This window comes from Stenella coeruleoalba, assembly GCF_951394435.1.
Source record: "Stenella coeruleoalba genome assembly, chromosome: 15".
In the NCBI taxonomy this organism is placed as follows: Eukaryota; Metazoa; Chordata; class Mammalia; order Artiodactyla; family Delphinidae; genus Stenella; species Stenella coeruleoalba.
In genome coordinates, this window is record NC_137161.1 from 63,991,365 (window position 1) to 64,017,830 (window position 26,466).

Here is a 26,466-nt window from a genome sequence, read left to right on the forward strand (position 1 = left end):
CCCCTCCTCTGTTCTCTGCCTGCGTCTGTGAGTGGTGAGTGACAGGGCCCCTCTGCACACTGGCTAGAGGGACCTTTGTGAAACATAAGTCTGATCGTGGCACGTTCTCCTGCTTGAAAAGCCTGGTGTCTTCCCAAGGCCTTATCATGAGATCTGGAGTCCTTCTAGGTGGACAGCAAGGCCCAGCCCCATCAGACCCCTCCCTTCCTCAGCTGTTGCACCTCGGACCCTGTGACCCCATCACAGCCCCACCGGCCTCTTTCTGCTGCCTACATAGGCTCATTTCTGCCTCGGGAACTTTGCTGTTCTGTTCCCGCTGCCTGGTGCCTCTCGCCCAGAATCTTCTCATGTCGGCTTCTTCCTGACATCAGGCCCAAATGCCACCTCCTTGGAAACGTCTTCCCTGACACTCATCTGTCATTCCCCACCTCTCTCCTGCTGTCTTCCTTTAAAGGACTCAGCGTGATATCACATCATATTTTACAACCATTTGTTGCTCTGTTATCTCTCTGACTATAGAATGTAAGTTCCATGGGTCTATTTTGTTCACTCCCCAGCACCCAGAGCACTAGGTATTGCTTAGAAGGTGCTCACATATTGGAGGGATGAATGAATGAATAAGAGGTAGTAGTAACAATAGATAGAATCGTAGTAGTAATAATAATAACGATCGCTAGCTACTACTCTTCAAGTGCATGCCATGTGTCTGTCGCCAGGCTAAGCACTTTACCTACGTTTTCTCATCTGATCTTCACGACAAGCCTATTGAGGTTGGTGCTATTTCCTCCCGTTTTACAAATGAGAAAACTGAGGCTTGGAGATGTTAGCAGTAGCTCGCCTAAGATCACCCAGCTTGTAAGGGGTGATGCTGAGATTCAGTTCCGTTCTTAACCCCTGCTCTGTGTTGATCTGGAATAGTGAAGACAGGGGGCCATGCCCTCTGTTCCCCTTCCCTGGCTGAAGGGCTCAGGGGGGCTTATTGCTGTCGACAGAATCACAGCTGGCTCCATGAAAGACAGTGAAGTTGGTGAGGCTCTGTCTGGAAGTTCAAGTGGTTTTCAAGTGGAAAAATACTGCCTGCGGCCACCATCATCAAACCCCACCCCCTTGGAATGGTGGTGGTGGGGTTGTGTGTCTGACCCAGGACACACGAAGGACCCTGAGACAGGCCAGAAGACAGGGTTCCAGAGTTTTCTTGCTTTACTTCATTAAGAAGATGAGCTGTGTTTGCTTTGAAAGTCCCAAGCAGCTAAGCAGCCTGAGCCATTTACATCTTTTCAAATTGGAGCTTTTTCTTCCAAAGGGAAAATTTGAAACTCCACTTGAATCTCATTGCTGAATACAAAGGACGCTGATACGGGCTTTCAGAGACTCTAGAATGTCAAGTGAGAACCTGGCTGTCAGGGAAAGGCAGCATTGTGTGTCTGTGTGTGTGAGCACACACACGCGGGTACACAGGCCTGGACCATGCTGTCTGCGGCCTCTTTCTTGATGCTCCGCACCCTTCTTCTGTGATGTGGGGGGACGGCCCAACCAGATTCCTTTGTGTCTTTCTGAGTGACTGTGACTGCCACTGGCCTTCGGAGTTTAAGCTCCTGACAGATATTAAAGAACAATTCACTTATTTCGGCTAAACAGAAAAGCATATGGAAAAAGCAAACTGCATTAACATCTGCCGCCTGGGCCCCATCTGCTCCCGTTGGCGTGGCTTCCCCTGCAGCCGTGCCAGCCTGTCAGCTCTCCACGGCCGCTCCTTTTTCCTTCCAAGCCAGGGCAGGATGTGCCCGTTCATTTCGATCCACTCACGCAGGACTGGGCACGTCCTAGGTGTTTTGGAAATGTGGGGAAATGCATGAAATGCAACAAGTGGGGAGGCGGTGGGCTCTGGAGTTCATACTCTGGATCAGCTGCTTACTAGCAGGCCTTAGGCAGGTGTCATGCCGTTTTTGTGCCTCAGTCTCCTTGCCTGTCAAATGGGCTTAGCAATAGCGGCAGCTACATATAAGGATCATTGTGAGCATGAAATGATATAATGTATCTGAATCCCTTGCAATGGACAGGGGGCATAGAGTAAGTATGCAGTAAATACTAATTCTTGCTTTCAGTAAGAATGTTCATTCCCAGCTCCCCACCTGTGTTACTCATCCTCTTTCTACAGCTTTACAACTTGTCTTAAAGATGGTCACCTATAGCAAAGTTCACACTGACACCTTTAAGGACACAACCCCTTCTCCCCAACCATCGTCCAAAACACACTGGTGTCTGGGCAGGGCTGACCGTGATTCACAACAGGACCTGAGGCTGGAGGGGGCTGAGTCGGGGGTTTGCACCTCTGGCTACACATTGGGATCACCTAGGGAGCTTTGAGACGTTTCCATCCCCAGGCTCCAGCCCAGACTAACTCAGTCGTATCTCCCAGCTTGCAGCGTGGGCATCAGTATTTTTAAAAGCTTCCAGGTGATTCCAGTGGGCAGCAAAGATGAGAACCAGTGGGCTAAACTCTGCCCATTCTCAATGCCTCATGTTATCTGAGGGAAGAAGAATTGAGAACAAAAATTAAGGGGAGACGGCGGGTGGGGAACGCTAAAAAAATAGTGAATGAAACAAACAGATTGCAAAGGGGATATTTACAGCCAGCCTGGTGCCGTTTTGTCAAACTTATAAACACAAAAAACAGTATTACATACTGTATGTGGAAACATACAAATTTACTAAAGATATAGACACACAGACGTGAAGGGTAGAAGTGACCTCTGGGTTTTTTTTTTTTTTAATTTATTAATTAATTTCTTTCTTTTTGGCTGTGTTGGGTCTTCGTTGCTGTGAGAGGGCTTTCTCTAGTTGTGGCAAGCGGGAGCTACTCTTCATCGCGGTGCACGGGCCTCTCACTATCGCGGCCTCTCTTGTTGCGGAGCACGGGCTCCAGACGCGCAGGCTCAGTAGTTGTGGCGCATGGGCTTAGTTGCTTCGCGGCATGTGGGATCTTCCCAGACCAGGGCTCGAACCCGTGTCCCCTGCATTGGCAGGCAGATTCTCAACCGCTGCGCCACCAGGGAAGCCCACCTCTGGGTTTTTGATAAAGGGGATTAAGTGATGAGAGGTGTTTCAACTGTATCTAAAGTTTTCTTCCTTTAAAGAGTTGAAAAAAGCATGGCAAGACTGGTACATGGGGGCGTTATGTTATTTTTCTGTACTTTTAGTATGTTTTGAAATCTTTCATAATTAAATGATGATTCTATTAGAAATTTGATAAACATTTGTGTTAAGAAACTATTTAGATCCATTTGAGAAAATGATGTAAAAACCATAATTTGACCACCTCACTTCCGAAGTTTAACAACTTTTAAATGTCCCAGGCCACGGGCAGCCTTTTGATTGGGGAATGACGCAGGACAGTGGGGTGAGAGAGAAGGAAGAGATGGACAGACAGAGGGACAGAGAAAGGGCAGAGACCCACAGGTGGAGACAGCTTGACCCCCTGGGGGTGTGAATGAAGTCAAGGTCCTTATCATGCGAGGCTGTCCCAGCGAAGGTGAGCGCTCTCCACCTGACTTCTTCCGGGACTTGGAATTGTCCTGTTACTGCTGACGTGGACACCTCAAGCCTTGGCTACAAGCGGTAATTAATACAGGAAGGGGAAAGTCGGGGAGGCCCAGCCTGACCCTCATGAACTGCTTTGGCCATCCTGATGGAGCCGTCAGTGGCCTGGAGGTGGATGGAACGGACAGTGCTGGGCAGCTGACCTCCACGGTCATTCTCCGCATGGAGAGTGAGCCCAGGGTAGATCTGAAGTTGCAGGCATGGCCGTCCCCAGAGAAACTGCCAGCCTTTTTCTAGGTGTTTCACTCCCAACAAGAAGAGCTCATTCCCAGACTGTGGCTTGAATGGGGCTGTTTTGGGAAGTGTCTCTGAGCTGAGGCTCCAGAGTCAGGCACTGTGGTTTAAATCCCCGATCTGTGTGGCCTTGAGCAAGTGTCTTTACCTCTCTGAGCCTCTGTTTACTCATTTGTCCAAAAGGATATCCTACGACTAATAGGAGTATTATTTACAGCTGTGATTTGTGTTTTAGGCACTGTCCTACGCGCTTTCCCAGCAGTGACTTGTTGCATCCTCCTAGTAATTTTTTGAGCTGGTTACAGCTGGGAAACCTGCCCCAAATCGCAGGGCTTTGAAATGGCACAGGGACCCAGGTCGTCCACTGCAGTGCTCATGGCCATGGCCGCTGGCAACACTGCCTCTTTGTAAAGCTGTTGGGAGTATTCAGCGGGAGACCACATGGAAAATGCTGCCCTAGCAGTGGTGCTGCGTCATGAAATCATGAACACCTGCTGTCAGCTAGGATTCTCCTAGTCTCAACTACAGGCGTGTGGATACAACAGGTAATATTCTGTTGTCTTCCTGAGGTCCAGCCGGGAGGGGAAAGTTCACAGGTGGCCTTGGTCCAAGTTCGGACACTTCTGAGGCTATTGAGAGATGAGGCTGGGAAGTTAAGAGCACAAGGTTTGGAATCAGACCGGCCTGGGTTTGATCCCAGCCTTGCCCCTTCCTACTACCTGTGTGACGCTGGGTGAGTCACGTGACCTCCTCTCTGGGCCTCAGTTTACTCTTAGGTCAAGTGAGGATGATAACATCCCGTATGTCAGAGATCAACGTGAAGGTCAACGGAGGGAATTTTGCAAAGTGTTAGGTAAGGTGCAGGCGCTCTCCCGTGTAGCGAGTGCCAGGTGGGATGGGATGAAGCAGACATACAGAATGGCAGGAGGTGGGATGAAGCAGGAAGCTGGGAAAGTGGGCAGGGCCTGCTTTACTGAGGCAGCTGCAATGACTCGGGCATTTGGCCTGTATGTAGTAGTCAGCATGGGAGTCCCTGTCTTGCTGTCTTAAACTTTTCTTAAGTGAAAAATCCTGACGGGAGGAAAAGGAAAGTGACCCGCCCTGGGGCAGTCAGGCAGCCAGGAGACCCGAGGAGACCCCAGAGGGCTCCCCAGAAGCTGAGGACTCAGAAGGACTACTTAGAGATGTGTCCCGTCCAGAGAGAAGGCAGCCTGTCTTCAGAACCTCCGTACAGCTAGTCGCACTCTGTAAAGTTCACGGGAAGAGCCATCTAGTGGCCTGAACCACTGTGGTCCATTGGGTCTCCCAGAACCACCTTCTGCTGGGTCTGTTTCGTGGGTCGTTTGAGGATAAAGGGGAGCTCCTTTGTCTGACTGCAGCCCGACTTGAGAAGTCAGGGCACGTCTGCCAGGAAAGATCCGCTGAACAGCTCCTTGAATAAGGAACTTGTCCAACAGCAAACCGTCTCCCCAACCCAGATGGCACGTGTTCTGGGGGAGGAGTGTCACTCTCCAGGACAGGAGGGGCAAGAGGAAGCAGAAACAGCCCTTTTACCTGTCGCCCGGGCACCCAGCCTCTCTCCAGTTCCTCTTCTCGCTTTCCCAACTCTCTGGGGCCAGACAGACCTGGCTCTTCAACCTGCTTAGAGAACCTCTTCCAGCCTCAGTTCCCTCATCTTTAAAACGGGTGGATAAAAACGTGTAAGAGATGCTCAGCATTGCATCCGCAGCACGTCCCGTCTATTTTTGTCTTTTTATTGAGTTGTTGGTAGGTTGGTTGTCTGTCTTGTTCTACTAGAATGTAAGTTTCACAGGAGCAGGCGTCGCTGTATCTTAGTGATAGACATAGCCCTGCTGCCAAGGACGGCGGCTGGCGTGTACTTGGCGTTCAGTAAATACGCATGAATTGGTGCACCACAGAAAGTTACTCTAGCAGTTTGGGTGAAATGATGTTGATAACAGCTTCCATTGTCTGTGCTCTGAGCTGTGCTTTTGCACAAAGTCGGTATATCTTCTCATCAACCCTGTGAGGTTTAGATATCATTATACCCGTTTTACACAGGAAGGAGCCAAGGCTCAGAGAGGTTAGCTAACTTTCCCAAGGTCAGACAGCTAGGAAGGGGCAGGGCCAGGTTTCAAACCCAGAAGAGTGACCCCAGAGCATGCCCTTGTAACCCGCCAGCATGTCACAGTGGCCGTGATTGTCCATTGCCCCCTCTGACTCAGCACAGTTTGAGAGATGAACATCAGACACATCCCATCTGAAGGGAGTGACCAGAACTCTCCTTTGCAGGGAGAGAACAGGGCACACAAAAGTTAGTTGTGAGGAGGTTTTCCATCCTGAAGCTTGACAGAGAATGTCAGGGGCTCGTGGGCCGTGTGGCGGTGAATGGCATGTCCCATCACACAGCCCCCTCAGGCCAGGAGGCAGAAGCCGTTTTCCACAGCTGTTGAAGTGGGTACCACTGTCACCTCCATCCCCATGGCCCTGGATGGAGATGGCTGTTCTTCTCCATGTCACGCCAAACCCACACGTAAACAGGAAGTACCGGTGGGGCTCCTACGGTTGGCAGGGGGTAGGCCCGCAAAAAGGCAGCCTTCTTTGGGAACTTAGCCAGTGAAACCTTGCATGGAGGCCCCATCCCTGGTAGGTAGGGCCAAGGCAAACGCACGCTCATAAAGGAGATTTAGGGGGTGAGAGCAGCACACTCATTTGTACCCCTGCATAATAAAGATGATTTATTGGGAGCTGCTGGGAAGCTCAGCTCTGAAATCACGTGGATGGTAATGTCAGGTGCCTTTCCCTTGTTTCCTCTCCCCACCCCAAATGGCTCTGGCTTTTAGATGGTATAAATTAATTGGGTTTGTATGCATGTATTTGTGCATATATATTTATTTATTTACAGGCATCTTTCCTTATTTATATTGCTGCCTCCGTGAGCATTTACATTTCTTTAGAGACTTTGCAGTAATGAGCTTACAAGTGGGTCATTCATTACCCACTTGTGGCAGGGTGTGTGGGGAGGAGGGGACCCGGCAGATGTAAAGGATGAGTTTGATTCATCCACAGGAGGCCTGTTTGTCTCCTCAAGTGCCCCTTCCCCGGAGGACCTGGATGGGAGAACATCAAGCAGGAGATGCCGGTACCACGAGGGCTTCCAGGGACTTGGGGCAAGAGAAACATAGACAGTGTACAGGGAAATAAAACCACAACAGATAGCACACTGAGGCCAGCGGGTACAAGGCTGGGGTTAGTCTCAAGTAACGGAGACAAGGCAGCGGCGCAAGACGACTTTACACCAAGGACTCAAGTTGTTCAAGTAACCCTCTGCCTGCTGACCCTCTCTCCCCGCTTAAAGATTTCAGCCCACTTAGTGATTGCTCTCTTCCAGGGTCTTTGGTGGAGGTGGTGTCACCCCCTAGGGGTCATTTTGGGTACACGTCGGACGCTCCTCCAAGCCTGGATGTTAACAGCCTGAGGGAGTGGAGTGTAGCTTTTATAGCCATGCTGTGTGATTTGGAGCATGTTACTTAACCTCTCTGTGCCTCCATACATTCATTCACCTATAAAATGTGGATGCTAATAGTACCTACCCAAAAGAGTTGTTCTGGGATTCTTTTTCAGCTGTGTTGAGGTATGATTGACAAATAAAATTGTAAGATATTTAAAGTGTGCAATGTAAGGAACTCAGTGGGAACCCCACTGAGTTCATTAACAAATGGTTCTGGGATTTTTAAAGATAATCTGTGTCAAGTGTTAGCGCAGTTCTTGGAATAAACGTTCTATAAGTGTTAGCTGTGCTCGTTGTTGTTACCAAGTTCGGTTGTGCTGGGCTCGCCTGCCCGTGATGCCCTTGTCTGCCTCATGAACATGCTCTTTCTTCTCAAAACTGGGCAGGAAAACTGCTTTCTCTGTGAAAGCCTCCTCTACTCTCCTTGGACCCCGGACCACGTTAGGTTCCAACTCTTGATGAAACCCTTGGCACTCATTCATCGCCCCCCCCCCCCCGCCCGCCTTCACTCCCGTCCTGTATTGAAATAATGTATGTCCACACCCACTCCCCTGTCCTGTGTCTGAACTCCAGCAACAGCAGGAAGCATGTCTTAATTCACTTTCCTATCCTTTGCCTCCGCCGTGCCTGGCAGGGAGTAGCCACCCAATTAAAGTACATAGAGTGAATAAATCAGTGCTTCTCAACCCTATTGGACCCAACCCCTCTTCCTGCAAAAAATCTTTGAAAATGTTCCTTTTGTCTCTCATGAAATGAAATCCATACTTGTTATAACCTACTTACACTCACAACTCTGAAACGTATCACTATACTGCCCTGATAATAATATAACGAATATATAAAAGTAATTTAAAATAAAAACAACGTGTATTTCATTCTGTAAGTGATCAGGCACAACACCGCCAGACTAGCACTTCCCAGACTGTAATGTGCAGATGAACCCCCTGGGGGTCTTGTTAAAATGCAGATGCAGTGGGTCCAGGTGGGAGCCTGAGATCCTGCATTTCTAACAAACTCCCAGGGATGCTGATGCTGCCGGCTGACGAGCCTCACTTTGAGTGTCGCGGGCCTGGAAGACACATGGAAAGGTCCCGTGCTGGATGTTGAATCGCCAAGAATTATAGTTACACACCGCTTGCATGGCTGTTGATGATAGGATTTTTTTGAAATCGTACTAAAATTCTGTATGACGTAGGATCTCCCCTTGAGTTAAAGGTAGTTACTTTCCTAGAAAATTCAGTTACATTAAAAGCATTCAAAAGTGCTCTGTCATACGTAAATTTGTATTAGGTTCCTGACCTGCAAAATGAAAAATGAGTTGTTCACCCACATGACATGTAGAGACATTCAGAAGTCCTGCAGGATGTGGGACACTTCCCTACTGCTTTGGGAACATGCATGGCCAGGGATCTGGTGTCCTGCCACCAGTCTCTTCCAGGAGCGACCCCCGGTCATTGTGGCAACCAAAATGGCATCACATGTTTTCAGAACACCCCGTGGGGGGCGGTCCCACTTCCATGGAAGACCCTGGAATTAAAGGATTCATTAAGGGCTCTGAGGTCTTTGAGGCAAGGCTCTGAAGTTGAGTTCCTTGAAGATCCTGGGTCCTTGGTTTCGAGCAGGCTCACGGCATGCGGGGTGGGTAAGGGGACCTGGGCCAGGCTGGACGAGAGCTGTGATGATCTGTCCCCAAATGTCCATAATATCATAGTTAAGAAAGTCCGTCTTAGAGGAATCCAGAAGGCTTTGTTATTGAAGCAAGACTGGGTTGTTCATTGTCACTGTCACTGTCACATCCTCCTGGTGGGCTGGAAGGACAGCATGAGTCAAGTCTGGACTCCTGTGCTGAGGCCCCAAAGACGCGGCATTATGGGGTTGAGGTCCAGACCATGTGGCCTTGGGCAGTGTCAGAGATAAACAAGACCGTAAGGACGGATTTTGATCTGCAAAGTACTATTGCACTAGGGGGAAGGGTCCAGTGTGAACTGAACTCCGCTGTGATTTGTACAGCGTGACTGGGTCTTTTAAAGGGAGCATGAGGGAATAGCGCGGGGGTGAGCAGGGGCTCAGTAGAGTCAGGGAAGTGAAAAATGACAGAAAGCAGAAAGGGGGGGCTCTGTCCCCAGGAAACTCATCTGGGTTTGCTGACTGGCGCTTCTCCAGGTTAGTCCTCTTCCCTCCCACAAAGGCTGGGACGGATGCTGGGGCCCTGTCGTCGGGGGTTGGCTGGAGCAAACTAGATTCTATTAGCAGCCTTGAGTTTTCTCAGGCAGGCGCTATACGGGGGGCTCATGTCATGCAAGAGCTGTGTCCTTGAAATGTCAGAAACTATGTTAGTGTTTGCTCAAGTCTACAGGCCAAGGTTGAGACCTGGTTGAGGAGGGGCTCGGAGGGGCTGGGCTAGAGTTTGGTCAAAGGGGAAATCTTTGCCAGCAGGTCACTCTCCCCCCAGGAGGGTGGCCCAGGGCTTCAGGGTTCTGACTCTTTCTAGATAGAAGTAGTTATCAGCACCCCATTTCCAGTTGCCCTAGATTTCTATCTGTGTGTGTGTATTTATTGTGTGTGAGAGTGAAATGTAACTGCACAGGCTTGGTGTATAGGGAAAGACCCAACATAAAAAGGCCCTCAACTTTTTATTTCCTCAATGAGTAGATATTTCAGATGACAAGTATTTCAGCAATTCTCAAACTTGGTGGTCTCCATGGACCCCCTTATATTTTCAAACATTATTTCAGACCCCCAAAGAGCTTTTGTTTATGTAGGTTATTGCGGCGAGCCGTTTCTGACCGGCAGAATAACGAGCCGCCACACGCAAGATTCTTCTCGTATCACACTTTATTGGAGCACAGCTTGGTTGAAGAAAGATGGAAGGAAGACCCCGCAATCCTATAGCAGTCTGCTTATATAGGGATTAAGAACATGTGTCGCTCTGTGATTGGCTTTCGCCGATGGTGCGATTTGTGAGCCAGCATCGGATAGGTCGCTACTTTAAAACCTCATTAGTATACTTAGCGCAAGCGCAGTGGCCACAGGAAGGATGACTCAGCTTATTTCAGCTTCCTGCTGCGTAGCAGTTAGCTGACCGCGCCCTACATCTCCCCCTTTTTTATTTATTAGAACACCAAGCAGAACATAGCCCGTATGAGGGCAGTTTTCTGTTGGCATGTCTGAGGCACCCTCCTGCGTGCAATGCCAACAAGGGCCGCAGGGTGCAAGGGCTGACTCAGAATAATGGCTGATTCCCTATAGAGGTGCAATGGCAACAAGGCCTCTCTGTGCAAGGGCAATCAGGACAATGGCTGACTCCCTATAGAGGTGCAATGGCAACAAGGCCTCTCTGTGCAAGGGCAATCAGGACAATGGATGACTCCCTATAGAGGTGCAATGGCGACAAGGCCTCTCTGTGCAAGGGCAATCAGGACAATGGATGACTCCCTATAGAGGTGCAATGGCAACAAGGCCTCTCTGTGCAAGGGCAATCATTTCGAATTATTCAGGGCGGAGAGCCAGGCTGCGGGAGAATCTCCTTCATTAATAGCCAGAAGTGCCTGAGTGAGCAGGACCCTATCTCGATGTGCCCTGATGCGCACACGACAGACCAACCAGAGACACAGCATAATCCCAAATACACAGCAGACTCCAAAGATTCCTACCCCCACCCACTCCCCAAAGGAGGAAAAGGCAGAAGAGAGCCAAGAGGCAAAATCTCCAAAGGCAACGGGCTCCAGCCCGGCAGCACTCAGTTGCACAATTTGAATAATCCTTTGTGGAATTCCAACTAATACAAAGACTTCGATTAAGAATCATCAGGAACATCCAACTCAGCATCTTCTCCGAAGTTTTCTTCAACAATTCTCGTCAGTCTTGATGGCACCCAGATCGGATCTTGATCCGACGGTTCACTCCGTGTGTCGAGTTCTGAATCGGTCCTCCATGCAGGGCGCGAAGTTCCCGGGTTTCGGCACCACTTGCGGCGAGCCGTTTCTGACCGGCAGAATAACGAGCCGCCACACGCAAGATTCTTCTCGTATCACACTTTATTGGAGCACAGCTTGGTTGAAGAAAGATGGAAGGAAGACCCCGCAATCCTATAGCAGTCTGCTTATATAGGGATTAAGAACATGTGTCGCTCTGTGATTGGCTTTCGCCGATGGTGCGATTTGTGAGCCAGCATCGGATAGGTCGCTACTTTAAAACCTCATTAGTATACTTAGCGCAAGCGCAGTGGCCACAGGAAGGATGACTCAGCTTATTTCAGCTTCCTGCTGCGTAGCAGTTAGCTGACCGCGCCCTACAGGTTATATCTATCAGTTATTTGCTATATATTGAAATTGAAACTAGGGCATTCTTAAAATGGTTATTTATTGATTTACTTAAATTAACCGGGCTTCCCTGGTGGCGCAGTGGTTGAGAGTACGCCTGCCGATGCAGGGGACACGGGTTCGTGCCCCGGTCCGGGAAGATCCCACGTGCCGCGGAGCGGCTGGGCCCGTGAGCAGTGGCCGCTGGGCCTGCGCGTCCGGAGCCTGTGCTCCGCAATGGGAGAGGCCGCAACAGTGAGAGGCCCGCACACGGCAAAAAAAAAAAAAAAAATTAACCATAACCCGTTACCTATCTATATAAGTAAAAAATTTTATGAAAAATGCATATGTTTTGTACAACAAAAGCAAATTTCGTGAAAAGAGGCATTGTTTTACATTTTTGCAAGTCTGTAATATCTGGCTTAATAGAAGACAGCTGGATTCTCACATTTGCTTCTGCTTTCAATCTGTTGCGATTTCACACATCATGGAGCCTCTACAAACTCCACTGTGTGCTTGTGTGAGAGGATGAGTGAGAAAAAGGAAAATAACGTCTTCAAATTATGATGGAAATGGTGACCTTGAAGATCCCCTGAAAGGGTCCCCCAGGAGTCCCCAGAGCACACTTTGAGATCTACCTCATTAGATCATCACAGGAAGCATTAATTCCAGTTAAATCAATTGTAGCTAACATTTATTAAGTTCTAGGCTTTATGTTAAGTGCTTTACACGTATTAACTCTTTGAGCTGTTGTAATAGCCCGGTTAGGTAGGTACTAGTTATTATGCCCATTTTACAGAGAGGGAGACTGAGGCTCTCAAAGGTAGGTACTGTGCCCCGGGTCACTCAGTGAGCAAGTGGCAGAGGCCGGGTGGATCTGAACGCACTTCACCTCCCGACCCTGCCTTTCCAAATGATTTAGGTCTGCTCCTCAAATGATGGGGTGCCAGGTAAAAATGTTGATTGAGGGCTGAGTACATATCAAGCCTCATGCTAATTGTTCTGTTGTTAACTAGAATTAAATATGAGTGTGCCCTATTATTTAATCTCTCCTGCACCTTTGCAAAGTAGGTCTTCCTACCCCTTTTTTTTTGTAGATGAGAAAACTGAGGCTGTGAGAGGCTAAGCTTCTTCCTCTGTATCTCAGGGTTAAGGGGCAGAGGCTGGATTCCAAGCCAGCTCTATCCATCCAGCTCCCTCCCTCCTCACCCCATGCTGGGCGTCCCGTTAACATGACTAAATTTGCTAAGTTATACAAGGCTTATTATTGAGGGTTCTGTTAAAGCCTGGCCTGCCCGTGCCCAGCAAAGACCACGGGTTTCTAAGCTCTGGCCAGCCCTGCCACTTTTTGTGCATGCAAATGAGCCAGGCGGGTGGGCGCCGGGCCTCTGTGAGGTCTATTTGCATTGGCAGCCCGGTAATTGCATGTCCTAATTGGGTGCAGCCATGCACACTGCGCCTCCTCCATTCCACTGCCCTGGCACAGAAGTCCTTCTGGAAGCAGGTGTGGGCTTCTCCCCCATGTGCCCCTCTCAATGGCCTTGATCACCTTGGTGATTGGAATGAAGCCTCGGACACTGAGTTCAACAGCAAACAGCTACTCAGCTGGCAGTGTGGCCACATGGCACAAAAGAAAGCCCTAAACGGGTCATGATGAGTGAGCAGGTGGGACAGGCGCCCTCACGCCTGCACAGCGCACCTGGCCGGGGCTCCCCTCTGACACCATCTCTATTCCTCATAGCTGCAGAGAGGCGGTGCAGTGTTGGCGGGTGTGGCCTCTGGACCCCAACTGCCTGGGTTTGAATCCTGGTTCCTCCACTTCCTAGATCTGGATTTAGTCACTTAACTTCTCTGAACCTTCGTGATCCCATCCAAAAAATGGGGAGAATAACATAGCATCTCCTTCATAGGGTCCTCATGGGGATCAAATGAACTAGTCTCTGCAGAGGGCTTGGGAACAGAGCCTGGGGCAGAGCCAGCACTGTATGCATATTTTCTAATAGATGCATGTTTCGTAAGCACCTTGCACGTGTCAATCACTGTGTCCTGTGCTTCATCTGTTCTCTCAGTTCCAGGGAGTTAGATGCCAGCCTCAGCCCCTGGGATGGATGAGGACGTCAGGGTGCAGGGAGATGAAATGGTCGGTCCCAGATCAAAGAGCTGCTGGAGAAAATGATCACAGGATGAGGCAGGGGGAGAAGACGATGCACTTAGGAGCGTCCATCTATCCCTCAGTCCCTGGTCTCTTAAAATCCATCAGTTATTTCTCAATGATCTGAAATGGCAGAGCTTTGTTCATCGATTGTATCGATTAACGGTTAATTCAGAGAATGTTCAGCAGCACACACACAGGACCTGTCATTTTACAGATGAGAAAATCTGATGGTCGCTAAAGCAAGACAAGTACCCAGGTCTCCTCCTTTCTTGTTCGGTGTTCTTTCTACACAAAAATAAGAGCAAAGGTTTATCAATGAGTGGAGAGTTTGAAAACACAGCAGCCCACCTCCACCCCTCGGAAACAGGACCTGGGTACAGGGGAGGAGGTTGGGCCGATTCAATTGATCAAGTGAGGAGAGATCCATCCTGAAGTCTGAACGTTAGAGAACCAGGAAGGACAGAGCAGACCCAGGCGTCTCTGAAACAGCAGCCTGGGTCCTGTAACCTGCCTCTCGAAGCCATCTTGTGCTTGGCATATTTCTACCTGATTGAAATTGACTCTAAACATGCCCAAGGTTGCGTGGGAATAGAGGACATTATTGCATTTAATTATTTCTCCAGAATAAAAATGGATTCTAGCAACAGCTTAGGGGTAAGGCAACAGCAGAGCAATTAGAGTTTTGGAGCTCGCATGCAAACATTTGAATGTGCAATCATTGCAATAAGTACATTAAAATAAAATAAGTCGAAGGGTTGCATTTGCATAAATAACCCAAGGTGAGAGTGTTGGGTTGCTTAAGAATAAAGGGGACACAGCTAGCGATCGTAATGAAGAAATACTAACTGATCTGTCCTCCAGGTGGAGACCATCAGGGGTGAGGTGGTGGAGGCCCAGTGTTGATTAGTAGGGAAACTTCTTTGCTCATTGTTTCTCCTGCTTTGGGTGTGGTGGTCACATTCTGGACGTTTTGACATACATTCATCCTCACCAAATACCCATGACATAAGTATTATTTTCACACCCCCATTTTCCAGATGAGGAAACTGAGGCATGCAGAATTTGAATCCTGTCATTTCTAGCATCACATTCATTCCTTGGTCAGGTTATTTAACCTCCCTGTGCCTTACTTTCCTCCCCTTCATTAGGACTCATGCTGTTGCTTCACTGGGCATTCGAGAGGATTAGAGACACAAGGTGTGTGAAGGGCCAGAGTATGAGGGGACATGGGTGCTGAGGATATGATAGTCATCTCGCGTGTATTTGCCTGGAAACCTCCCAAGATTGGTTTTTACAGGGAAGGGAGCCTGGGTTTGGATGTCTGGATCTTGATTCTCCAGGGGAAGAAGAGAAAAGCTGAGACCCGTTTGCCTCTTGGCGAGCAGGTGAAGAGTTAGAGGGAAGGTAAGGTGATATCTCATGCCCATCGAGGGATGGATGGATAAAGAAAATGTGACATACACGTACAATGGAATATTATTCAGTCTTGAAAAAGAAGGAAATCCTGCCGTATGTGATGCCATGGATGAACCCGGAGGGTGTGATGCTGAGTGAAATAAGCCAGACAGACAAAGACAAACGCTGCTTGATCCACTTACATGAGAATCTAAAATAGCCAAACTCAGAAATTCGGAGAGTAGAATGGTGGTTGCCAGGGGTTGGGGGAGGGGAAATGAGGAATTGCTAATCAACAGGCATAAAGTCTCACTTACGCAGGATGAATACATTTTAGAGACATGCTGTACTACCTTGTGTCTGTAGGTAGCAATACTGTATTGTGCACTTAAAACGTTTGTTAAGAGGGTAGAGCTCATGTTACGTGTTCTTGCCACGATAAAATAAAATGTACAAGCAAAGAAAGAAAACTGTGGAGGGAAGGTGTAGGAGAACTCATCAGCTATTGTAGGAAGCAACCCTGACTCAGCGTGACAGATCATCCCAGGCCTCTGAGTGATGCCTGGTTCTCACCGACTATGGCTCAGTGGCTTTTCTGGAAGCTATCGAATATCTGTGAGCTCTTCATTCCAGAAGACAAAATATTGCCCTTTTCTCTTACACTGGAATCTTTTGATTGGCAGCTGAGTAGCACCTGGGGCCAGGCGGAAGGCCAAGGGGCCACCGTGAGCTCACCATCCCCATCGCGGGGGTGTCTCTAAGTAGACGACGCTTATTAATCAGGAGTCCTGTTAGAATTGATGGTGGCGCCTGGTCCTGATATCACAAATTAACCAGAGGAGCCAGCCGTTCTCTGATGGCCACATTAGCTTCGTTGATTGCAGTGCTTCCTGCGACTGGTGTTGCTTGGAGAACTTCTGCCAGAAGGTGGTAGAGAACGTGAGCTTTTGAAATTAGTGGTTTTATGGAGGTTTTCTGCTTGGGGGACAAACTGGTGATCATCAGTTCATGATGAGGAAAGAGAACAACCCAGGAACAGTACTGAGGATGTGTTTGCTGAGAGAGGATGCAGATGGCTATGAGGGCAGAGGCCTTTCTGCTCAACTCTCTGCCTTCTTGTTAACTTCTAGAAAACGGGCGTAGGGACAGAATTTAAATTCTTATTCTCAGGCAGCAGGAGTAATCGAACTGATTTTCCTACCATTAGAGGCAAAAAATGATAATAAACTGGCTCCTGTATCTGAGGGCAGCTAAGAGGAAGAAAGCAGATCAGGTTGGCTCCTGTATTAATCAGGATGAGCTAGACTCTGCTGCGGTAACAAAGATCCCCACACCTCCGTGACAGCAGCAGAGGTTTATTCTGCCCATGGAGGGTTGGTGGAGTCTATCCTCCACCCTGGCCTCACTCAGGAATGCAGGGCCTTCACCATCAGGAGTGTGGCTGGATGCTATGGGGGAAGGAGGGACATGGCAAACTGTGCCCTGGCCCGAGTCACTGGTCTTGGCCACGGCAGGTTGATTGGCTGTGCCTCATTTGCAGGGGATGGGAAGTACAATTGTATCATGTGCCTAGAAGGAAGAGAACTGGAATATTTGTCAAGGGCTTTATTGAATACCATCCCCCCCCCAATCCAGCTCCATCCCAACCTAGGCTAATATGAGCAAAGAGAGAGATACCCCATCCATTCCCCCACAGAGAGGGGGGAGCTAAATGCTCCTCCCTTGACCTCTCAGCCAAACAGAAGAGGCATGAAACCATAGCAAGTTCTAGAATTAAACGGGTACGTGTTCACAGCCTCCCCTAAATGATGTCGGGCAAATCACTGAACATCCCCAAGTCCGCCTTGTCCCTCTTTTGTAAGATGGGGGAATGGTAATACCTGTCTTGAAAGTTACTTCTGAAGGTTAAACATGGAAGGGCTTGGCACAGTGCCTGGCACTTGATACGTGCCCGTGCCTGAGAGTGTTAAAGCAACAAGCCTGACGCCTCTTTCTGTAAAATAGTGAGGAGGGTACCCCTTATGGGACGACTATTGGTATCCAGTAAGTAATACCTGTGTGTCGTTTGCATATGGTGCCTGCTGACAGCGAGTGCTCAGAAAGTGCATCTGAGAGGCTGCTTGGGATTCTTCAAGGGCCTCTGGACAGAAAGAAGGGAAAAGAGGAATATCAGTGTGGTTTGTTTATAAGAACAGAGGAATGGCCCCTCACTGAGGGGGATTTCTTGCAAGATACGTGGAGAGGTAAGAAAGACTGGAAACGGGTGTCAGAACCAGAAGTTCCCCTTCACAGACCAGCATGTAATAGCAGCTCCTGTGTATGACCAGTAGCCACTCCAGGACCCGTCACAGACTCCACTCTCCCTCGGCCTCTCCTTGTTTCCTTCTTCCTACCCATTGCCTCTCAGCTCCTGCCACCTCAAGCTCCTGTTGCTTCGTAGCCCCTCCTTACTGTCCTCTCCCTCTCTGTGACTCCCTGCCACCTAATGGCCACTGACCAGCCTTGACACGGCTATTTGGAGATGACATGCCTATCCCAGATCCATTTAGCTGGGTGGGAGTGGATGGGAAGGGAGCCAGGCTACAGTGCTTAAGGGGACAGAGTGATGGGGATCAGAAGGGCTCTGCGGCTTCCTGGAAGTGGCTGGTGGAGCTGGTAGCCTAGGGCATGGGGTCTGCAGTCTATCTGGCTTGAATCCCAGCTTCACCACCAACCAGCTGAGTTACCTTGGATAAGTCACTGATGCCCGGTACCTGCAAAATGAGAATAAAAGTAACATCAACTTACAGAATGGCCACGAGGTATCTTAGTGTAGTCTTCATTCTTACGGCCTCTTGAAATTGGTGCTTGATGCTAGGGGAGATGGGACAAAGGCAAGAAGAGGGCAGACACGTTGCTGGGCCAAATGGGGACATTGGAGACAAGGGCAGTCAAACCAAGCCCGGGGGAACCTTCTAAACTCACAGTTCTTGGAGAGCTGGGGTCTGCACACTTTTTCTTAAAGGGCCAGCTAGAAATACTTTAAGCTTTGCAGACCAGTCTCCATGGCAACCGCTCACCTCTGCTGTTGTAGCAGGAAAGCAGCCATAGACAGTCCATAAATGAACAGGCGTGGCTGTGTTTCAATAAAACTTTATTTACAGAAACAAATGGCGGGCAGGATTTGGTTCGGGGAGGGCAGTAGTTTGCAGACCTGCTGAAGGAGGAGCCACGCTCAGTGTCAGCTGCACGTCAGCCGATCCTGGGCACCAGCACTACCTCCACTGCTCTCCACCACCCTCTTCCTTGAGAACCTTTAATTGGCACATTTAGGAAAACGAACGAGGATGTCTGCCCTCAGAATTGCTACTCATTGCCAGTGTGTTTCTAGAGCAATGGGTGTAGATTTATGGAGTCAATTAGCGTTCTCTGTGGCCTCTGTGTCCCCTCTGACTAGCTTTGGGACAGTGGATTCTCTTTCAGGTTAAGGCCTTGATAATGGGCTCTAAGCAGAAGCAATGTGTTTTGGAAGTGATGCAGGATGGTAGTTGACCAGTGCATTTGATCCAAGGTCAAAATGGCCAGGGCCCACCTACCCATGGAGAAGCTGAGTTTGGGGTGCCCGCCTTCCCAGAAAGACTCATTTTCTCCAGAATGATTCTTGGCCTTTCTCTTGACACCCTGCCCCCCCACCCCGTGACTTAATCAGTTCTGCTGTAGGTACAGACATCAAGAGTCAAAGCTCAAACATAAGACTGTCACAAGTTTTCATCCCCCTGGGGCTCACTGTAGGATCCTTGCATAGGATTGTCCTATAAAGGGCATATTCCCCTCAAGATAGCCGGTGATGCCTCCCCCTCAGAATTCACTGTGGCACGGTCTGATTTCTCTTACGGGCATAGATCTACGAGCATGTCCTAAAGGCAATGTAAATTATGTACTATCCTACCAATATTTTCTCCCCTTAGAGCTTTATTATGGCATTTCTAGCCATTAAGTAAACCATCACAGTGCTTGCTGCTAGAATTTAAACAGGAAGCTTGGAACAAACTGTCCAGATTCCAGTAGCAGAGACAACCAAGGAGACTTATATGAAAAGGGGGTGTGGTTAATAACAAGCATTGAGGATCATAGTCATAGCACGTTAGAGCTTGCAAAAGCTTTATTTTCTAGTTGGAACATCTTCTATTTCCAGGTTGGGAAACTGAGGTTCAAAAAGAAAAACCTAACATGAAGTCTAACATTAAGCTCGTAGCAAAGGCAGGGCGTGGAACCAGGGCCCAGACTTCCAAACCTACGTGCCCCACCCTCCAGGGCCTGCTTAGAGTGATGGCAAAGTCAAGTTTCTCTTCTGTGTTTCCTTCCTGTCTTCTCCAGGATGGCTACTTCTCTCACCGGCCAAAAGAGAAAGTGCGAACAGACAGCAACAATGAGAACTCTGTACCCAAGGATTTTGAGAACGTGGACAACAGCAACTTCGCACCCAGGACTCAAAAGCAAAAGCACCAGCCCGAGTTGACGAAGAAGCCCCCGAGAGGACAGAAGGAGCTTCTGAAGAGGAAGCTGGGGCAGGAGGAGAAGGGGCAGGGGCATCTGTCCCCAGGAAAAGGCGCCAACGAGGTGCTGCCTCCTGGTGCGAGAGCCCCGGTCAACGGCAGCCGAGGGAAGGATGCCCCCAGACAGCCCCACGCCCGGAAGAGTGGGGGCAGCTCCCCCGAGATCAAGTCTGACCGGCCCCTCAAGTGTGACATCTCGGGTAAAGAGGCCATCTCCGCCCTGTCCCGCTCCAAGTCCAAGCACTGCCGCCAGGAGATCGGGGAGACCTACTGCCGCCACAAGCTTGGGCTGCTGATGCCCGAGAAGGTCACTCGGTTCTGCCCCCTCGAAGGTAAGTCCCGGCCCCGTTCTGCTCACATTCTCAGACCTTCTCAGAATAACCGCCCTAGTTTTCAAACCCCAGATGAAGACAGGAGATCTTTTGTTTTGGGCCTCCCTGAATTCAGAAGTCTCGTGTGAGAAAAGTTTCGCAAAATCAAATTACCTTTTGTTACAGCTTTAACCTGTCGCTTTGGTGGCCAAGGATAAAATACAGTGCAGTCGGGGCTAATGTGGAAGTCGTAGGAGGCAATGGTATTGATATGGTTTGTTTTCTGTCTCAGCAGAATATTGGGATTAAAATTGACACCAATGTTACTGTAATTGAATAGGATTTGAAAGGTTTCTAGTTGGTTGCATTGACCTTGGAGGCTCTGGAAAACATCCTTCCCATTTTCCTCCACCTAACATTCCTTCCTTCCTTATTTTCTCCCTCCTTCCCGTCTTCTGTCTCCCTCCCTCCCTCCTGCCCTGTGCTGGGCCCTATTTTCTGTGCTGATGACCAGTGATAAATCAGACCTCTTGCTGCGATGCAGTGCGAGTCAGAGCTGTAACAGCGGCGTTCACAAGCACAGGGGAGGGTCCTCAGAAACTGGGGGGGGGACAGTTTTGCACAGGTGAGGCATCACCGTGCATCTCTGCATCTCACCTCACGCCTCTGACACGTAGTCCTTGCTGGCAGGTTTCACCTTTTCCAGCGCGTGGGAAAGGGGGGTAATAACAATTACCAAGTGCTCACTGTGTCCCGGGCACAGCACGGGCACTTTGCATTCAATCAGCTCATCTCACCCACAGCCCAGTGAGGCTAGCACCGTCATCGTCAGCATAACTTTTTTACACGTGAGAGACGTAAAACAACTTCCCTAAGGTCACGTGGCTTGGAAGTGGCCTTACAAGCCTGCAGGTAGAGACATCCTGAGACAGAGATATTGCCATCCTGGGTTAGGTCATATTTTGTCAAGATCCCTTCTTAAAAAAAAGAAATATGTTATGGCAGAAAATTTCAAACCCACCTCAGAGTAGGGAGAACCTTCATGTTCCCATCATCTGGCTACAGTTAACTCGTGGTGGTCACTACGGTTTCACCCATGTACCCTCATCCCCACATAAGCTCATTGTAAGCCAGTAGATTTTATTTTTCCTTGCAGAAGACGTTACGTCCCAAATAGTTTGTGAATTAGTTCGTCCAGTGGTTTTCTCCATGCAGAGGGCGAACTGCATCCAAAAGACACTTTCTACAAAGAAAGAGCCAGTGTCATTGGGAACAGGCAGGGAGGGATGCATTTGAAATGGAGAGATTGTGTTCTAGTTGAGTTCAGCCATGAACTGATAGGAAAAGCCCTTTCCGCTCGCTGGTTCCGTCTTCCTTATCTGTCCAGGGAGTGCCCTGCGTTAAATGCTCGAAGGGTCTTCCCACTTGGTCTTCCCTTGCGGCCCATTTCCCAATTTGCTCTTGGTCACCCCTCATTCTCATTGGCCATAATCAGTGCAAGGGGTACCCCGCTATCCCTCACTAAATGGTCAAGCGTTCAAAATACCTCCTTGTTGCTTCTAAATTCAGAGACCACCAAATGCTTTAGTTCACTCTCAAGTGGAGAGAGAAGGTCCCCGACCTTCTCTCTCCAGAGGTCCTGAGGGCAGGGGTTGGGGGAGGACACGTGGAAAGACCTGCATGGGGCAGGGACAGGGTCCACGTGTGGAAGAGGAATGGGTCCATGGTCCCAGCGGCTGGGTCCACCTCTTTGTCGAGACAGAAGGTCAGAGCATCAGGAAAGGTGGCAACAGAGCTGGACCAAGAGGCAGGGTGGGGGCAGGGGGCTCTCAGTTCCCCCAACATTGGCAGGCAGGAAGATGCCTAGTGCTTCCTCAATCCCCCATCTCTCTCGAGAGAAGGATGTGCATGGTAAGAATGGCTCCCAAGGAAAAGGGGACTAGATCACCCCTAGAGAAATCCTAATTCCGTCTCTCCACTGGACAGGTAAGAAACGAGGTCCACAGAGGAGAGGAGACTTAACCAACAAGGTCACCTAATCAGTTAGAGGCTGAACTTGGGCTAAAATTCAGGCCTCCTCATCTCTCACACATGCTTCTCTGTTGACCGCTGGTCACAGAACGGAGGGTGTGGCTCAGGTGGGGGATGGCCACGTGGGTAAGCGTGTAAAGAGGCTTGGAAGTGTCCGCGGCAAGCCCTCCACGTGGCCCTCTGGCTGGGGTGCAGTGGGGACAGCTTCAACTCATTACTCAAGTTCATCTGTATTTTTTAAGTCTTCTGTTGGAAACATGTATCTGTACTATACTCTCTTTTCAATAGAAAGGTCTAAAAAGAAAAGGTTTGCTTCTCTCTTGCATTCTAAACCTTGTCTAAGCAGTCCCGGGGTCCCCGTCATACTCTTGACACGACTTGGCAGATTGTGGCAGAATAAATAAGTGGAGATGTTTCCAAAATCTTTTTCTTAGCTAGTGCATGGCCCGGCAGAGGCCTGAGCTGAATGTCTTTCCATGAGAATGACAGTGGGTCCTCGCTGTGTACCAAGGGTCAACACGCTTTTTCTGTAAAGGGCCAGAGTAAATATTTAAGACTTTGTAGGCTGTGCAGTCTCTGTCGCAACTCCTCAACTCTGCCATTATATCTCAGAAACAGCCAGGACGATAGATACGCAAATGCACTTCGTTATTCCAATAAAACTCAATTTACAAAAACAGGCTGTGGGTGGGATGTGGCCCATGGGCCATAGTGTGCTGACCCCTGCAAGGTACCAGTTCTGTGTAGTAATACCTCCAGCACTGTGCCGCCCATCCCACTGTATCCTCACACCAGCCCTATGAGGTCGGTCTCTTATCAATCCGTTTAATGGATGATGAAATGGGGGCTCAACGAGGTTTAGTCCTTGGTCACAGGTGCATGGCTAGTAGATGGCAGGGCTGGTATCATATCTCAGGAATACAGAGGCTGAGTCCTCCCGAGAGCCTTTCCCTCTTCAGGAGGCAGAAGGTTTCACTTTAGCCTAAACGGTCCGAGCTCGGGGATGTCCTGAGCCCGCAGGCTGTCTCTCTCCGCCATCAGTACAGTTGCAAGGAGAAGGGTGGGTGTTGATGGGGGAGCGAGCGGGCTGATGTGGCCTGTCTTGGTCCCGCTGAGACACCTCCAGCATGGCTGTGCAGCCTGGGGGATTCCCTGTGGCCTCTGCTGCGTCCGCCAAAGTGGCACACCCTCCAGGGAGCTGGGAGCTGGGTAATAAGATGGGCGTCTGAGCCTTGGCACACCAGCCCGGGCAGTGCCTTCATTTACTGCACCACAGCCTTCCCCTTTTGCAATAAATTCTCTGTGAATAGACTAATTGCAAAATAACCCTAATTGGGTAGTTATCAACGAACAACTTCCCGTGGAACAAAACAGCTTACAATTAATAGCATTTAAACCGTAAACTATTCTTCTGCAGAAAGCTAAGATGTAATTACACCCCATACGGAGATCGCGTTCCCTTTCTGGAAACCATGACAGCCGGATTTCCCTCCGCTCAGGAGGGATTTGAGCTCCAGCTCTGAGGGCAGTGAGGAAGCCAAGTGGGGAGGGGAGGGGAGGGGAAGTAGGTATGTATGTAAACAGACAGACACATACACTTACACGTCCGCACGCAGATGTACGCACTGTTTGTCATTTTGCCGAACTCAGCGTCACCCAGACTTCAGCTGACAGGATGCCGGAAGTTGAATATCCCTAAGGACACAATTCCTCATGGCTTGAAGTCTGAAAAGTTACGAGGGGATCGATGTGAAATGTTGGCTTGTTGAAGGGCTCCTCCTCCGATCCCCATGCCTCCAGTCCCCGCAGCCCAGCACCTTCAGGGAAAAGGAAGAGTCTAGAACCCCCGGATTGGTGTGCTCTGCACGGATACCTTGCCCCTGTGACTCATCTGCTTCACTGCCAGCCTCTGGGAGGAAGCAGTTGGAATGGTGACATGTTTTCAGGAGGAAAACGCAGATCTGCGGACCATCCACTCACAGCCCCCAGGAGTGAGATGCGGTGAGGTCAGGCGGGGTCCTCTACCCCATCGGCCCCCAAGCCTGGCCTCCGAGCAGGTTGTTTCTAATCCCGCAGCGCCCCTCTTTCCTCCCAGAGCCCCCCGTGCTCACTGCAGCCGCCAAGCCACCAGACCCCACCCCCGCCCACGTTCCCCACCCAGGTGGCCCAGCCCCCGGTGGCCCCCCTTACCTCCCACAGTTGCCTAGGCCTCCTGTCCCTTCCTTAGGCTCCAGAATCACCCAAGAGCCTCCAGGCACTCCAACCGGACCTCCCAGAGTTTCATGGAAATGAAACCATGTTGGATGGAAGGCCCAGGGTGGCCTGGGCTGGAAGAAGCTTTTCCATCAGAAGATCTGCTGACACTGGGTTTTGAATCCTGGTTCTGTCTTTGCTAGTGGTGTGACCCTGACTTCCTAGTGCCTCAGCTTCCTCATCTGTAAAATGGACACAGATACTCGTACCCTATCCTCATAGGGTTGTTGGCTGACATGGGGCCGTGAATATGAAACCCCTGGTGCAGAGGGGGGTAGGGTACGGCGAATGTGTTTGGCTGTCGGCTGTAGCAAGGCAGTGGTGGTGGCGTTGAGAAGAGTGGAAGGCCCGCCTGTAGGGTGACCACCCCTTGCCCAGCCCTAGATGTCTCGCTCTGGTCTTCAGACAAGGCCCCGCGTGCCTCAGCCACTCCCTCCTGCTCGTCCCAGCCCCCTGCATTGTTGCTCCCACTGCAAACTCCACCCCAGCTCTTCCCTCTCCAGACCTCAGCCTAAATGCCTCTTCCTCAGAGAAGCCTTCCTGGACCACACCTTCCGCGGGGAGCCCCGGCCACAGAGGACACACCAACCCTGGTGAGGGGCAGAGGTAGCTTTCCCAATAAAGACCATTTGACCTGTAGGAGGCATTCTAAGCAGGCAATGCCTCATTATATTGGGAACAATTAAAAGTCAAGATGCTCTCTCCAACAGCCCTCATAGGCCACCAGCCTCCTTTCATCTTGAGTTAAAATGCCTCAAGAGAAAAAAAAAACAACATCTCAAGAGAGGCCCCACCGGTTACCAGGGTGCCTCTGACACCTCCTCACTCTTTGCTGTGCCAGGTAAAGCCAGTGGAGTGACTGCAGCCCAGGTGTCCAGGTGAAGAATGAGAGAGGAAAACGGAGAGGTTCCACGGAAAGCAGTCACTGAGAGCGGGGTTGGGGGCCACCGTAGCGGGGGCTCCGGGCCCGAGCCGCTGAGTGGGCTTGTGGTCCTCCGATGAGTGATGAGCAGGGGCTCTCCCTTTTCAGTCAGCTGACCGGCTGCAGGTTTGCAAGCACGTGCACGTGGCAGGGGCAGTGGCTCCAGTATTAGGAGTGAGGACGGACCGGAGGAGGTTTCTGATGAAAAGGCAACCGTCCTTGGACGCAGCAACCCGTCTTTACCCATCAGTCTTTGCAGGAAGCCAGAGACTCTGGACAGATGGCTTCCGGATGGAGGTGGCTGAGGGGAGACTGTCGCCTCAGATTCCCCATCTGTCGGGGCAGGAACACTGCTTTCTCCCGGGTCTTTGCTGTATCGCTCAGGATGAGACAATGAGGGAACAGCCGTGGACAACTCAGAGACACCGCGCCACCGGGGTGGCCGTGATGAAGCCAGATGATCTTCCTGCGGCTCAGCGAAGCCAATGGGGCCGACGTGCCCGAAGGCCAGGTTTGCAGAGGACTCCTTCTCGGCTTTCTCTCGTCAAACCCCAGTGAAAAGGAGGTTTCCAGTAACAGTTCATCGGGGTCGGAGTAACCTCATGCCAAAGGCCCTCCTTGGGCTTCTGAGGGATGGGTAGGACCCTGACCACGGTCAGTCCAGAAAAAATCAGCAGACCCCATTCATTGGTCGCCCACTAGGTGCCATTGGACGTCCCAGGCCAGCACTCTCCAAACGTGTTCTGCGAAGGGGCAGATAGTAAATACAGTATGAGGCCTTGCAGGCTGCAGGGTCTCTGTCACAACCACTCAACTCTGCATGAAAACACCCACAGGCGATACATAAACGACCAGCATGGCTGTGTTCCAATAAGACTTGATTCTGGGCATCAGAATGTGAATTTCACATGATGTTCATGTGTCATGAAAGGTCATCCATTTGATTTTTTTTCAGTTATTTAAAAATGTAAAAAGTGCTCTTAGCTCGCAGGCCATACCAAAACAGGCAGTGGTGAGCTGCCCTTTGCCAGCTCTTATTCTAGTATCTGGGGACGTAACAGTGAACAAAAGCACAGGACGCCTCGTCCCCGCAGGGCCTCTGCCCTACACAGCTCAGAGCACCATGTCTGTTGCCACAAGCTGGATGGTGACTCTGGGAGGCGTGCAGCCTGAGGCCCCACCTTGGTAGCACTTCTGCCCTAATGGGAGAGGCCAGAG

The 26,466-nt window shown here is 50.1% G+C and overlaps 1 protein-coding gene across 5 annotated transcripts in view; it reads left to right on the top strand.

The window, feature by feature from the left end:
* XYLT1 (xylosyltransferase 1) overlaps positions 1–26,466 on the top strand; it is a 492,695-nt gene that overhangs the window by 337,532 nt on the left and 128,697 nt on the right. For all 5 annotated transcript variants that reach the window (XM_079945329.1, XM_079945332.1, XM_079945331.1 and 2 more), the window contains one exon: positions 19,553–20,063. In XM_079945329.1, coding sequence (XP_079801455.1) covers positions 19,553–20,063 — 511 coding nt within the window. The remainder of the gene's footprint in view (positions 1–19,552; positions 20,064–26,466) is intronic.